Source organism: Manacus candei, unplaced genomic scaffold (genome assembly GCF_025592945.1).
Source record: "Manacus candei isolate 608988 ecotype Guabito, Panama unplaced genomic scaffold, ASM2559294v1 h1tg000088l, whole genome shotgun sequence".
NCBI classification, from domain to species: domain Eukaryota; kingdom Metazoa; phylum Chordata; class Aves; order Passeriformes; family Pipridae; genus Manacus; species Manacus candei.
In genome coordinates, this window is record NW_026138136.1 from 2510210 (window position 1) to 2525743 (window position 15534).

The 15534-nt window shown below is 36.4% G+C and overlaps 1 protein-coding gene across 4 annotated transcripts in view; it reads left to right on the forward strand.

Annotated features, from left to right (window-relative positions):
• CARMIL1 (capping protein regulator and myosin 1 linker 1) overlaps positions 1 to 15534 on the forward strand; it is a 192794-nt gene that overhangs the window by 105814 nt on the left and 71446 nt on the right. For 3 of the 4 annotated variants that reach the window (XM_051812680.1, XM_051812681.1, XM_051812682.1), the window contains exons 13-18: positions 3555 to 3658; positions 5595 to 5672; positions 5788 to 5864; positions 6780 to 6884; positions 10257 to 10326; positions 14612 to 14693. In XM_051812680.1, the coding sequence (XP_051668640.1) occupies positions 3555 to 3658; positions 5595 to 5672; positions 5788 to 5864; positions 6780 to 6884; positions 10257 to 10326; positions 14612 to 14693 (516 nt within the window). Of the gene's footprint in view, positions 1 to 3554; positions 3659 to 5594; positions 5673 to 5787; positions 5865 to 6779; positions 6885 to 10256; positions 10327 to 12397; positions 12410 to 14611; positions 14694 to 15534 lie in introns of all 4 variants that reach the window. The other variant, XM_051812679.1, reaches the window with a different exon arrangement.

Below are 15534 nucleotides of genomic sequence, written 5' to 3' on the forward strand. Positions count from 1 at the left end.
GATTATAAGCTAATTAATACTGTAAATTATTTACATGTATTTTCTCAATGGCACAGCTGCTTTTTTGCAGTCTGGGGTTGCTGAACTGTGGGCTGGGTTCCGTATCCCCTTCAGCACTTTGATAAACTCTTAGTGACTTCTGTAAGTGTTGGGCTTGAACCTGTATTGTAAAGGAAGACTGAAATTAGAATTGGCATAAACTACATGTTTCATATATGCTTCAAAAAAATGGCTGAAACAAAAATGCGTAGGGAAATTTCCAAATGTTTTGCACACAGTTATTTTATGAAACTAAGCATTGTGACAGTAGCTGTTAAGTGGCTTTCTCTGACTAAAGACTTACTTGTTTTATAATTTACAAATTTCTGATTTGATATTGCAATTGAAATATATGTACATTTTAAAAGAAATAACAGTACTAGAACACAAGTCAGAAGTTTTTAGGATTTTCTGCATTTCTGTTTTACAAGTAGTAGAAGCAGTGACCTCTCAGACTTCACAAACCCAGGGTCTCCTATATAGACAATGAATGTTAAAAATAGAAAAAACATACTGACATAATTGTTGCTTGTTTGTAGATGTTGATGACCTGGAAAAGATGAGTGAGTTACGGTCTCTAATTAATGAAGGGCATTAGTTGATAGCAGATAAAAAACATGCCCTTTTATCCTCTTAATTATTGCTCTGTGAAGTGCAGATTCTGTGTTCTCAGCTTCAAGGATTGACCTGGAGGAATATGGGTGGGGTAAAGGACTTTTGTTGTTTTAATATGAGTGCCTATAGCTCTTGTTATGCTTAGGTAAATAGTAAACCCTAAGCTGAATTTAGTCAATCATGATTTTCACTAAAAAGACTTCATTAAACTCTGGGGTTGTTGTTTTCCACTGTTAACTCAATTTTTGGTGACAAGTTGATTAAGAATCTTGACTAACCATACATATACTCTTGAAATGAGATATTTGTGAATTTGACAGAAATTCATGCAGTTCAATATGTTTCTTCATCCTGTGCTTTTCTTCACGTGATCCGATGTCTTGTGATGGTTGAGTCAAGGGAGCACTCTAGCTATACTTCTATCTTTGTAAAGAATAAATGCCAGCTTGATGAGGTTTATCCACACATCCCTGTCAGTGAAGGTGAATTCTGAGGTTATGGAAAGAATTCAGAAGATTTTTAACAGGCTTTTTAAAGATGATCTTTAAGCAAAAGCTGAAAATATTTTCCAGTATAATACTGATGTCACGTGAATGACCTCCAGAGAGTAACATCTCACCATGAATGTTGTCCTATAGCAGCTCCTCAGTATTCCTCAAAAAAGTCTATGTGATATCTTGAAATGGAAGTTCTTACAACCCTTGGGACCTGAAGCAACTCAGGTTGTCTGCAAAGCTGTCTTAGTCAGATTTTCTTTAATTTAAGAAGACAGTACTGATTTTGTTTTAACTTGTGAGGCTATTTTTGAACTTGTAATACTTTCGGTCGGGAAAGTCTAACAGAAACCTTGGATTCAATAGACTTCAAAGTGCATGGATTTTTTTTTCCCTCCCAGCCTTTCTTTTTGTTTTCATTTTTTTTATTTTGAGCTTTTCAGAAATTCTGTACAATCCCTCGCTGGTTTTGACCTTATTTTAAAAGTGCTTTCTATTTGAGATAAGTTTCTAAGATTGACAAGTGAAGTTCAGGTGGTAACTTCCCAGCTGATCTTTCTTCAAATATTGTATCTCAAAGTTCCTGAGAGCTATTAACACTCTGAGCCTCCTGAGAGTGGTAAAAGAGCATAAAAGATTGTCTGCAAATGAAAGTGAGATTACTGTTAGAGTATAGCATGAGGTAGGGTGAAGTTCAAACATAAATTTATTGATTTGAAGATTCTAGTTAAATGGAAAATTCTAGTATACTCATTCAAAAATAGGGCTTACTTTTCTGAGCCCGAGCCAGGGGCTAATTAAAAAATCTCTCATTCTCACTGTTTGCCTTCACTGGTGTGGCTGATTTTGAGCAGTTGGCCTTTTTTAGGCACGAAACAAACAGCAACATTAAGAATTGTTTGATAGCTCTTCTCCTCCAAACTCAGACACTGCTGCTGAATTCCCATGTTCTTGATAGTACGTGCTGAATTGCTGATAGCTTAACCCTGGCTGTAACCTCGGCTGACAGCTAAGTACTGTCCCGCACACAGGACAAAATTGCATTTGCTTATAAATGTTGATGAGAAAACTCACTAAAGTGAATCCAGAGCTCTAAGCTCTAGTGCTTAAAGAGAGCTTTCAGTTCTTTTGAAGTTGCAAAAAGTATCAGTTTGCTATTTACCTTTAGCAATAGGGTGTAGATTCAAAAACACAATGTGAACATAAAAGAAAAATGACATTGAGCAGAAAAGATTTAAGATTTGACAAAGGTGTTCCTGTGCTTTGATTCCTTTCAGTATCAAAAGCCTCCTGAAAACAGGAGCTGTACTACTAACATGGGAGACTTTCTTAATATTTGAAAGCTTAGAAAACTAAGGCGCTGACAGAGGTATTTTGGTCTCTAGTAGCTTCCTAGCTGCTTCCTTCACATCCTCACTGATAATCATGTTTCATAATAGTTTTTAATTGAAGACTGGAAATGTTCCATCCATTGAATGCCAGTCCACTTTCACTAACCAGTAGCTTTGAGAAATGGCTGAATAATGTGTAGTAGATCACCTGCCTGCTTTATAGCTTTGGCTGGGCACTTGCAAAAAAACTACTGCATCAACTAAAGGGCACAGTGATGCTTAGCATGTAAGAAACACATGCATGTAGTGCTTGAAAGGCAGCAATAACTATCTAAATAAATTGAGAACTTAATAAGCTGCAGAGCCCTCAGATGAATGTTAAGTGAAAGTTAGATTTGAAGAATTCAGAAATAGCCATGTCCTAATTTGTATTTGGAAAAGCTGAAAAACTTCCGTGGAAGGAAGCTCTGACTGGTTTATTCCCAATGTCAGCTTTTTAATTTAATGTGAAAAATGTGTCTGTCTGATCAGGAACTGAGACTCTTTATGCATCTCTTGATATTTTAATTAACTATTTTTATGAAATTGCAGGCAAATACATTAATTGAAATATTTTTCATTTCTAGGTCTTATCAGTTGCTTTTGAAGTTCTGGCAATTATAGTTGTTAATGTACTTGGTCTTCCACAGATACTTTCATCTACTTCCACAGATACTTTTATCTAAATATTATTGTTTTCAGGAAGACACTGGCTCAACATTTTGGAGTAAACTGTGTTTTTAAATTCTGTTTCAAAATGGGATTGCATCTTTCCTGGATATGGGACATAAAACACACTGTGGCTCCATCAGGGCAGCTGGGAGAGTGTAGTCCAGTCGTAACTGGGTATGCTGTGGCAGGGAAGAGTCTCATATCGGCCTGGTGATCTGTATTCCTCTGTTGTAGTACAGTGATGATAATAGGAAGTCATTAAACATTTGTGTATGTCTGTGTTCACTGAAATTGTGCACTTGCAGGGTCTGGGCCAGTTTTGTGTAGAGTTGACTAAGTTGAATACTGACCTTTTTTTTGTCAGGGGTGAATAGCCTTTCCCAGTCACTGAGTGCCAACTCGCTGATCGCGAACACACTCGTCTATCTCGACCTCTCAGGGAACGTGCTCCGCGGTGATGATCTCTCAGTAAGCACTTTCTTCTCATTTGGGAGCTAATGAATGGATGTTTCAATTAATTGTTAAGAGAAAGGCAAATGCTTTTTGTTTAGATCCTTTTTTGCCTTTATTTCTGTACAGTTTTAGTAGAAAGAGAAAATAACATTTTTATCTCTACTCTTCAGTACAGTCGAAGAATTGCCCCCCCACAACTAAAAAAATCCACATAAATTTAGTTTACGCTTTTAGTCTTTGGTTTCTGCTGATAAATGTGAGAACTGCAAAGGTACCACTTGTTTCAGTGGACTTATCATGCTCTCTGAGTTCTGTTTGAAAGTGACCAAAACACAATTAAAACCCCCTTATTTTTAGTGATAAATGCACTACAAATTTTTCATTGAAAGATTAGAAACAAATTATTTCTTTTGACTTGGAAATATTTAATTTCTGGTTTTCAATATTCTTGTTTGTATAAATAAATCTGTGCACCTGCTTGACACATGCTGTTGAAGCTCATGATTCTTTAAAGAATGTAATTATTTTTAGAATTTTTTGTTAATTTTATCAATTGCCACAGAGGTGCAGCTCTATTTTCTCTGTAACAAAATCCACTTATTTCCCAGTTTATATGTATTCACATTTTGACTGTTACATCTGTATTTCTGTCTCACATCAAAAGTTGTGTGCATGTAACTGTCAGGCTTTGAATTCTAAGTATTGAACATCTAGAAGATGCAAAACTACAGTCACCCAATCTCATAATTTATAGTGCAATCAGACATGACTTTGTGACTTTTTCACATGTCTTACTTGTTTCAGATTCATCAGCATATTCAAAGAACTAGTCTTTTCAGACATGAGGTGAAAGTTTCAGTGGGACAACAGGGTTTTAAAGGTAGCAAACAAATAGTTAAATGTAAGTAAAGACACAGTGAATTACTCTTTGAGAGAATAACATAGCAAATAATGTAAAAACAAAAAGTAAAATAAAATGTACAACTTCGGTAGCTAGTGCTTAAAGAAATCTAAGGTCTACCTACAATATTACAAGAGACATAAATGCAAAAAGCGGGGCTTTTCTTAGCCTGTCAGAGAGATAGAGAGATGGTTCAAAGCTGAAGATTATTAATGCTGAGGTGTCTTTATCTGTGGAACAGTTTTCCAACAGGAGTAAGGAAATCCTGTTATTTAGCAATTAAAATAAACCCTAACAAAGCACAGAAATTTTTGAAGTGGAGACCTTTCTTACATTGTAGGTATAGGGGCTCAATGACCTAATTTTTAGAAAGATGGATCTATTTTAGAAATGGTAAGCGTGCACTGTTTGGCTGGATTTCATGTGGAGTTGAGCTTTCCACATTTCTGTGAATTAGGTCATACTTTTATCTTTCTCTGAGACTAAAAAGAGCCCAAAATGAAACAGTGTGTAGTAAGAAGTGCTAACATTTACATGACATATCCTATACAGTACTAAGCCATCAATGTAAAAAATCTTGTTACCTGTTCTGTATTCTCCCTTAAACATATAGTGCACAGCTGATATTAAGAAATAACCATGGATTTCAGGTGCAAATTAGTTGCTTCCCTAATGCTTAAAGGGTCTGGTTTTAACTTACAAACCAATTAGCCTTTCTGAAATGTAACAGCCAATCTGAGTGACATTGCAAGGTATTTCTAACTAAATTAATTATCATTTACTGTGAAAGTTAACTGCAATAACTCAAGACTTATGCATTAAGAGAAATCTTGGGTAAAAGTAGTCTGAGCCCCACTTTACCCCTATTATTTTTTAAAATCATAGCCTTCAAAAATAAAACATTGATTAGGTGAAAAGAAGTTTCAGACACAACTCTTGTAGTGCAATTTTATAGTAAAAGCCTAAAATGTAATGAGAGGTAGTGATCCAGTAATTGTTTTCATAATATAAAAATTAACATGGGTAATTTTTTTTCTCCATTAATTATAGAGCCTGTACAATTTTTTGGCCCAGCCAAATGCCCTTGTTCACCTGGATTTATCCAACACGGAGTGCGCGCTAGATATGGTAAAGACTTTTTTAGTGGAGTGTCAAATACCAAGGAAACATTCCCCACCTTCTATCCCTAGGTACTTTTCTGGGTTAATATAAAGTTAAATCAGTCTTACTTATTTTGAACCAGGTGTGTGGAGCCCTCCTTCGTGGATGTCTTCAGCATCTAGCTGTCCTTAGCCTCTCTAGGACTCTGTTTTCTCACAGGTACAATTTAAATGTCATTACTCTCAACTCCTGCAATATTTTGTTCTATAATTCCTTCCTCTCATGTAGCAGCTTTCTTTTTAAGAAGAAACCTAAGATTTTTTTATCAAGTCGTAGAAGTCTTAGTGCTCTATGAAATAGGTATTGATTATTCTAAGCAAAATATATTCCTTCCCTTTCTGTTTTTCGCTAAAGATCTATAAAATAAGCTACCTTGTCTAATATGTGGTTTTGTGATTCTGATGCAGCAGAAACTCTCTATATATCTTGTCTCTAAGAGGCATAGCATCAGACTTTGAAGTCTCATTAACTTGCCTGCTCTTTAAATATGATTTTGAAGTTTGTATTTTTTAAGATTTAATGATGGTTACAAATGCCTTTTTTCCTTTTTTGTCCTCTACTGTGAGGAAGTCCCTTTGAAAGCCTGAGACTGAACATTTACTTTTTAGAATATATGCATTGTAGGAAATCTTAGTTTCCATTTTCTTCAAATTGGTGGTGCCTTGAGTCCATATTAGAGATGATACTTCATTGATGCTAAGGTACTCAAACATTATTTCTAGTGGTGAAAAAGCAATTTCAGGGTTTTTGTCATGTCATGTTGGATCTTCTGCTTGTGAGATATAAGTATGTTCACTATTAACCAGACCTAAATGATCATTCTTTGTAGTTCACCAAACAGAATTAGATAGTAATGTCTTCTGTGCAGCAGCGCAGTGCTGAGGAATGTTTGTTGAATCAACATTTTGATGACATTATAATTCTAAGCTAATTGAGAGCCACTGATTACAGAACTGCTGAAGGTAGAGCAAATTAAACATGTAAAAGATCATTACATTTCTGTTGGCTTTCATTCACTCTATTTGAATGAGGAGTGTCTCAATGCTACTTCTTAATGAATTTGTTTACTTACAGAAAAGGAAAAGAAGTCCCTCCTTCCTTCAAACAGTTTTTCAGCAGCTCACTTGCTTTGATGCAGATTAATCTTTCAGGAACTAAACTCCCTCCTGAGCCTCTAAAGTAAGAATTTAATTTCATTTTCTCCTGTGCCTAAAACCTAGTTTGCATTGTTGTTATGTGAATGCTTCATGAAAAATGAAGGGGAAAGAATTCTGCTTTCTTTTTTTTTTCCCCATTGTATTTTATTGATATTAAAAGACTGAGTTTTGTAATGGTCACACATTCAAAAAATGTTTCCATCTCACAGTTGAGACTATTAATCATATTTTGTTCTGTGGGAATGTCACAGTTGTTTAGCTTCTGTCAGCTTTTTTTGTGATATATTTCTTGCTTTGTGGCTTGCGAACAAAACTGCTCCACAGTGAAGTGGGATTATATACTTGTGTGAGTGCCATTCCCTTGAGACTGCATTATGGCAATGGCCATTATGAAACTGAACCTGTTGCAATATTTGGAAGGAGAAACCCATTACATGGAGCTATGCTCTCCTTTTGGGGGAAGAGACAATGGCAGCAATTTCTAGGAAAGCTAAGTAGAATACATATCTCTGTTCTATGTCACCCATCCTGTGGCTAACACACTCTGCAAGCTGAGGGAAATAGTGAAGCACTGTGTCACCCTTCCTGTGACTTTTGTGGTTTTGAACTGTGTTGAAATTTTCAGACATAAAATTTAAAAGTGTGTTTTAAAGTGGAGATAGATGTAAATAGATAAGTCTAATCTAGATAGGGCATTCTGTGATTTTGACAGTCATTGTGTTTATTGGGCTAAATTAAAGAAAGGACTCTTTCCAGAGTGTCATCTTCCTAGCTAATATGCATTAAAACATACATAACCTTTTCCATACATTGTTTTTTAGTATTTTTTCGTAATGCAGTTCAGTATTGAAGAGGTCAGTACAATATCAGAGAATCACAAAATGAGTAAGGTTGGGAGGGACCACAGTTGGTCAGTTGGTCCAACCTCCCTGCTCAAGCAAGGTCCCCTAAAGCACATAGTGCAGGATTGAGTCAAGGTGGTCCTTGAATATCTCCAGCGAGGGAGACTCGACACCTCTCTGGGCAATCTGTTCCAGTGTGGTCACCCACATAGTGAGGAAGTTCTTCCTCATATTCATGTGGAACTTCCTGTGCAACAGTTTTTGCCCATTGCCTCTTCTCCCATTTTTTGGCACCGCTGAGAAGAGCCTGATGCTTAAGTCAGATGCACTGGATTAAAATCCACATTCAACTGCAGGAGCCATTTTAGCTTTGTTCTATGTGATGCTCTTAGTTGCTGTCTTGCTTGCTCAGACTTTGCTAGGATTAGCAAGGTGCGGTACAGATGTGTTTTCAAACAGGTGATTTTTGAGAAACACGTTGGTTGATTCTGATTAATTTAGAGCTATTGATTCTGTGATGGAGGGCAGCAGGGAACTATGTTTTATGAAGCAAGAAAAACAGAGGATGTATGTGACTACTACAGAAGACAGTATTGGTGCCACAGGAAAAAGAGAATACTGTGAGATATTGAATATATCCACAGAAATTAGGAAAGGTGAGAAGCACATAAAATTAAGGTTCATATTTAGCTCTTCTCCTTGGCATGCTGAGTATCTCCTGAGGTATGAGGAGTTTTGGCTGGTGAGTGCTCGACAATTGTCTGTGCTCATGGAAGATGTTATTGTATTAATTTATCCCAAAAACTTGGGACCCCTTGATCTGCCAGCTGTTCAGCAAAGTACATAGTTAGTATACTTAATGTTCCATTGCAGCTCATTCTTTTTTTCACCATTTTTAACAGAGTGAGGCAGTTTGTACTCTTTTCCTTGTTGAAGTGTATGTTGGCATTATTGTTCATTTACAGACATTGCCAAAAATTGTATTTTGATCTGTCAGTGCTATAACAGGACAAGTTTCTGATATGCTTCTCATGCAAATGCTAATTACAAGGCCGATTTTTGTGTTCTACATCTAACACAGTTGACAAGACTTCTCCATGTATTGCCACGTGTGTGATTTAAACAGAGTAGCCAAGTATATGATATATCTGGCTTTGGTCCCTTTGAGTGCTGGTAATTTTTCATGACAAAGAATTAAGGAATCATGGGATTTTCTTAGTATGAGTTTATAGGAAAGAAGTTAGGGAAAAAGTAACTTTTTTTTCTTCTTTCTGTGAAGAGAGTACGCTTGAAGCAGCACTATGTCTCTTTTTTTTATGTTTTTTTCATTTCCTCAAAATGTTTGGGAAGCTCTTTGCAAAGTTATCATTGAGACTGAGTTTGAATGAAAAAACATGTTTGTGTATGAAAGATAGACAAGGTCATCTAAAAATTTGTAAGAACTACTGCAGAACTTTCACATTTTTTTCAAAGTCTCTATATTAATAGCTTAAGAAGTAAATAAGCACAAGATATTTGCCTTTGTTAGTAACAAAGGTCTGATTATACCTGCAGGGCAGATATAAATAGGTTTAAATGAAAAACCTGCTCAAGGCAAACACATTTTAAATACATCTTTGACATACTACTTGCATAGCAAATGTGTAGGCACGTGGTTCAGCAGAATGGATTGGTTTTTATCTCCATGCATCAGTCACTTGGATTCTGTTGGCTTACTTTTGGCTGAAATGAAGTTTGGGAAGGAAGTCCTTCTGTTTCTCTGTTGAATTATTAATTCAAAGCCACATCTATTCTAAAGATACTAGAAGGTATACACAGATTTTGTTTGCTGCTTCTCTATGACACATACAGTTGTGCTTTCTGATTTGACAGTATTAATACAAATATGACATTAACACTAACTTTTATAAGTGGAAACAAACTTGTGAAAGACTTTAAAGATAGATTTATGATAATTATAATCAGTCATTGCTACACATGTCTGTCATCCTGCCTAAAGACAAAGGATACCATTGTCTAGGAATATAATTTTGGAATCTATAAATACTTTTTGGGTTGCAGAAGTGGAGAACTCTGATACTTGAACGTGATCCAGCCTTTGAGGGATCAGGCACTGTGCCTGGCCGAAATGGCTGGCTGCATGGCATCTTGCATATATTAAAAACCCCATTTTTTCCTGAATTTTTGTTAAAATCAGAGAGGTAGTGTGGTTGTACAACAGAATGCTCCTTTTGTAATCATTTGATGCTCTTTGAAAGCAAATGTTAAGGAAAATTAATCTCTGATGAATGTTATTAAATTATGATGGTGCATTAGCTTTATAGTTTATTAGCCTTTCATCCCTGCAGTTTTCGAAGCTGCTGGAGTATTCTAAGGTGTGGCAGGTTTGAACTGCCATTGTCATTTAAAAAATAACTGCTCAGCTGGCATTCTTTTGTTTTGAAATGGTTCTTTGCATTATAGGCGTGTTAACCTGTGATCACTTAGATGATGATGATGTAAAGCTGCCTTTTTTTTGTTTTTTTTAAGTTTCTAAAATTGATCTTTTTCAGAGCACTTTTATTAGGCCTGGCTTGCAATCACAATCTGAAGGAGGTGTCTTTAGACCTCAGTAGCTGTGAGGTAAGAAATATTTATCAGGATATGTTCAAAATATGCGATGACATGGTATTAGAGTTCCTGTGCAATCCACTGGGTGAGATGTTCTTCCTCTGTAGTCAAAAGTTGTAGGAAAGGTGGAACTCAGAGAAGCAGTTATGGTAAAAGTCAGCTGCTGTGTGTTACAGCATCCTAAATTATAAGCACAGAGGTTCAAAGCATCTGCAGCACCTGATTGGCAAAATCCTCCTTGCAGTGCAGCTGTTCTACATACTGAGCCAGTGTGTTTGCTGCTTGGCATCCTCTGCTCTCTGGTGCTGTGATTAGCAGCAGGATTCTCGAAGGTGCCTAGATTTGAATGGGTTGAAGGAAGATGCATGCCTTGAAGGCAGGCCTGCAGTTTGACTGTCTTCCTTTAAAACTGAAAACATGCTCCCTCTTTGGCAGGTTTGCTTTTTAGCCTTGGGAGAAATTCCACTTTCCTAATGGATTAATCAATTCAGGCCAATAAGGAACTTCGGTAAAAGTTAATAACATAAGAGGCACTATAAAAATGATTTTAAATACCTCAAGAATAAATAAAAATTATTGTGACAACTTAATTTACCTTAGCTTGTTTCCTCTTGCTTCTCTGTGCTTTGCTGTGCACTTAGTTTGTCAAGATTGTCCATACTCTTGCAGGGTGATACCTGAGTGGTCACAGCTTATGACAAAAGATCTGACATGGCCCTGGGGAGCTAGTTGAGGCAAAGTCACATAAAGAACTATGTGGTGGACTCTTTCCAAAACTGACATGAAACAGTTTAGGCTCAGGCCTTCTCCAACTTTTCCCTTTTTAAGGTACAAAGAAAGCCTCTCACTTTTTAGAGACATCTTTCCAAGTCCACTTGAGTATTAACTGCTCTGAAAGTGCCTTAAAAATGCAATGGTTTCCCTTTAAGTAGAAAACATGCAATTTGATGAACATTTTGAGATCCAGTAATCCTTGCCTTAGGTTCATGGTCAATTGCTTTTGAAATGTGTACAGATTTCCTTATGAAGAAGAAAACCCAAATTGTAAATGCATTTCATACTTTGTTTTGATATTTTGTACTTTCTGAAAAATGTTATTACTTCGAAGAGCACTACATGTAAATTCCAAATAGAAAAGCTTTCAAGTCAGGTACATGTGCTTCTGACTTCTGAGTAGAGAGATCAGATGGATGATAATCTATCTTTCAGAGGAAGGAAGGAAAATGGAGGAGTAATTAAAGTAACAAAAAGGAAGTCCTGTGATCATAACCTTAAATGAATAAATCAATAAAACACAAATATAAGTAATGAGAGTATAAATTAACATGTAAATCAAAAAGGGTTGACAGGAGAGAAAACCTTATCCTTTCATGAAGTAACACCCAGGATGGGATATGGAGGAGGCCTTCGAGGGATGATTAGCTTTATTGGACACCAAAGCACATGTGGTCATGGCTGCCTCTCATGACAGAAAGGAAGGAATCCTGCCCAACTCAATGTTGCATCCCTGTAGCTGGTCCCTCTAAACTGACAGCACTTCCTTGGATTCTTCCCTTAACATTTTTTTTTCACATTGCTGAGCTTTATCCATTCTCATGTGCTTTGGAAAGAAGTTATGCTTCCACCAGCAGGGAAGTTGATGTGCCAGCAGCTGGGAGTGCTCTCAGTGGGCCCAGCACCTCAGGGTCCTGCTCTACCTCTCCCTGACCCTCTGAGATCTGGGCAGGGTAATCTGCACCCAAGAAACAGAGCTGTGGGAAGCTTGGAGCCGGTGACCGCTACTCCCAGTTCCTGCAAGCACACACTGTTAGGGATCTAGAAAGCTGATGCTTCAGCTTTGCCCTCTTCTTTCCTACGTCAGGCAAGCTGTACTTAACTATGGAAGGATAAATCTACGTTCCTTCCCTTTCTCACCATTTTTCATTTGCTCCCATAATAATTTTCTGGTATATTAACTCCAAGCTTAATCATTTTATATTGCTTGTTTGTTTGGTTTTTGTTATTTTTACTATGAAAATTACATTTTTATTTCTACCTGCTCAGCACTGATGTATTTCACTCTTTTCCCTTCTGCTTCCCTTAGCTTGGTCACTGTGTAAGTACCCTCCATGCTTTACCTTAATTGTTAAATCAGTAAGCAGCTTTGTTTGCCCTCCCATATTGGTACCTCATAGCTTTGAACACACTTGGCATTTTTAATTGTAGAAGGGTTATTCTTCGTTTTCTGAATAAGAGCTTCTGTTTGTAGTCTCAGAAGTATGTCGTATAGGAAATGTTGCAGAGGGGGTTTTTTGTCAGTATCACAGTCCACATTGCTGAACAGCACTTTAATTATCTGCTTTTACATATATATATATATATATATGCATCATATTTTAACACAGTTGCAATAAATTATTATCCTAAAAGTCAAGTTGTTGTCGTCACTCTCAGGTTAAATAGATATCATCATTTGTGCTCATGAAAAGTTTATATATTTAAAACTTTGAATATAGAGTTATCTGGTGCAAGACTGAAAGCTGCTCCTGAAAAATTGTCCATGTCAGCCCTCAAAGTATATATAGCATAAGCGTATGGATTCTATTGTGAGTTAATTTTAGTGTATAGAACTTTACCCTGCCAAGAACCAATCCAGTTCTGTATATGATCTGCCACTTCCATAGATTCTGCAATGATAGATGTGACACTGTGTAAAATGGTTGTCTTGTGGTGGCCCACACTGAGAGAGCAGCATAAAGCAAAACTGAATGATTTTGGCTTTCATGCAGCAAATGCTACAAATGCTCTTACAAAAATAAAGTTGAGTTATAATTTGCACCACTTCTGGCCCAAATAGAGCTTGTAATATGACTACTTATTGAGAGGATAGGGTGAGGGGTAGGTAGGCTTTGATTTACGGAGAGGAGGAAAAGTGCCTTATGTTCTGTACCTCTTACACTCCAGGTGGGACTTATGATTTAAATGTTATCTCTGACCACCGTTCTTCAGTTGCTGAGGTCAAGTTATTGAGCTGCTTGTTAACCAGTCATATATCTCAAACTTCCTAAAAAGTGCCAAATCAAGTCTTTATTGAAAAATACTTCTAGAAGGTTCTTTGATTAATTATAGCATGGATAAAAGTTGACTGTCCGCAGAAATATCAGCAGGTTGATTCAGGATATTTACCCAAGTAAGTCATCAAGTTAAATATTACACATTTTTTATGCACATGTTTGAAAAAGCTTTCCACTTTTTTGAAAAAAAGAAAGTAAAAGTGGAAAATGCAAAAATAGAATTTTTGTAGATATTTTTCCCTCTTTAGCTTAAGTCTTTTTTGGGGGGATATTTATGAAGTGAAATGCACTTTATATAGTGTGCATAGCTGTAAGAAATAAGAAAATGCTTTTTCTTCTTTGGAAAAAAAAGTTTTGTTAATTCAATAGCATTAGTAAATAAGTGTGTAAGTTTTCGTAACTTTGATTCTTAATGTTGATGTTTTCCCCTAGACCATTTCATTGTTTTTTCATCAAATCCTGACATCTCTTTTAAATTCATGTAATATTTCAGAGTAATATTATCATAATTGATACTTTGCAGCCAAGCATTTTTGTTATTGGTGCCATTTTTTTTCTTTTATGACTATTTTTAAATTAAGAATAACTAAATTACTGTTTTCTCTTGTTTATGGTCTTTTTTTTGCCATTTTACAATTGGAGAACCTGAATTTTCAGTGACAGGGAAACATAATTTCGTTGTTTTTTTTGTTTTTGATGTTGGTTTGTTGTTTTTTTTTTTTCCTTACTCTACTTATCTTTGATCTGGACACCCTTGCTTTGTGCTAAGGGCTGAAAGAAGATACTCGCTATAAACCTTCACTGTAGTGAAATTCAAGGGTGACAGTGTTGCATGCTTATGGGTTGTTTATTTTTTTTTAAATTTAATTGCTGGACATTGGAAATGTCCTGACCCTTTCACGTAGAGAATGCACAATAAAATCCCGCAGTCACTGCCTAGCACAAGTGCTAAAGGATTTGCTTTGTTTAACCATTTAAATGTTTTCCCTATTTAACTGCTGAGTAGTAGTTTTAAGAGAAAGGAAAGGGAAACCCTTTTCTCGTTTGTGTGCAGATACTGAGAGTAGGGATGAGAACAGTAGGAATGTGTGCATAGGCTATCATTTTGATGTCTATAACTTCTTCTGTTGCTGTTGTTTTTGCCGCTGCTAGTGCCTTCTGTATTCACAAAGCTCCTACCACTGTCTTCTGTGTGATCTTAAACCATAAATAGTTTGCAAAAATGGATGATGTTTTGTCTCTAGTTAAGATCTGGAGGTGCACAAGTCTTGGAAGGATGCATAGCAGAAATACACAATATCACCAGCCTAGATATTTCAGACAATGGTAAGTACACAGAACAGGAGTGGAGGCTCATGCAAGCTGAAAAATGCTTTTTATTTCAGCTCACAGTGTAATCAAGGATGCTTGCTCTTGCTTTATGATTATTTGCCATATTAGTTATGGAAATGTCTCAGACCAAGAAATCTTATTGCTATAAAGTGTGTAAGAAATATTAATTTATTAACTCAAAAGTTTATGTTGTTTGAGATTAATGTAACACAGCAGAGTAAACTAATGGCACCAAGCTCATATTAGATCCAGAGGAAATTGAGCTTAAATACAAGAGAATGAGAAGCGAAATGAGAAATGGAAATGTAGTGAAAGAACAAAGGAAAACATCAGGTACAGAATGAGGCTGTGGTTGTAACACAAGAAGTTAGAGGGGGAAATTTGAAGCAAACAGTCAACCAGCTTCAGGTTAGAGAAGGCCTGTTTGAGTATTTCTGCTTTGGAGTCTCTGTGCTTCCTAGCACAGATATTCCTGGGAATATCAGCTGGCTTCTCATCTTGCAGATTCAAAGTGTAGGTGTATGAACTGGAAGAATTCACTTGTTGTGTTTGCCCCTCTAACAACCAAATACGGAAGTATTTCAGAAGCAGTCTTCCAATACAATTGAATGATGAAGAAAGGTGAGATGGATTGACTAGTGGAAAGCTTTGAGAGCTACTGACTCAGCCCAGATATGCAAACAGATTTATTATTATACATAAGGATAGATATTTGAAATCTAAATTGCCCTGTGAATCTGAATCCTAGGTCATTGTAATCTAGCTAGTGGACTCTTCAAATACATCACTTGTTTGGTGATAATAAAGCAAGTTTCTTTTTTTCACTCAGGAGTAG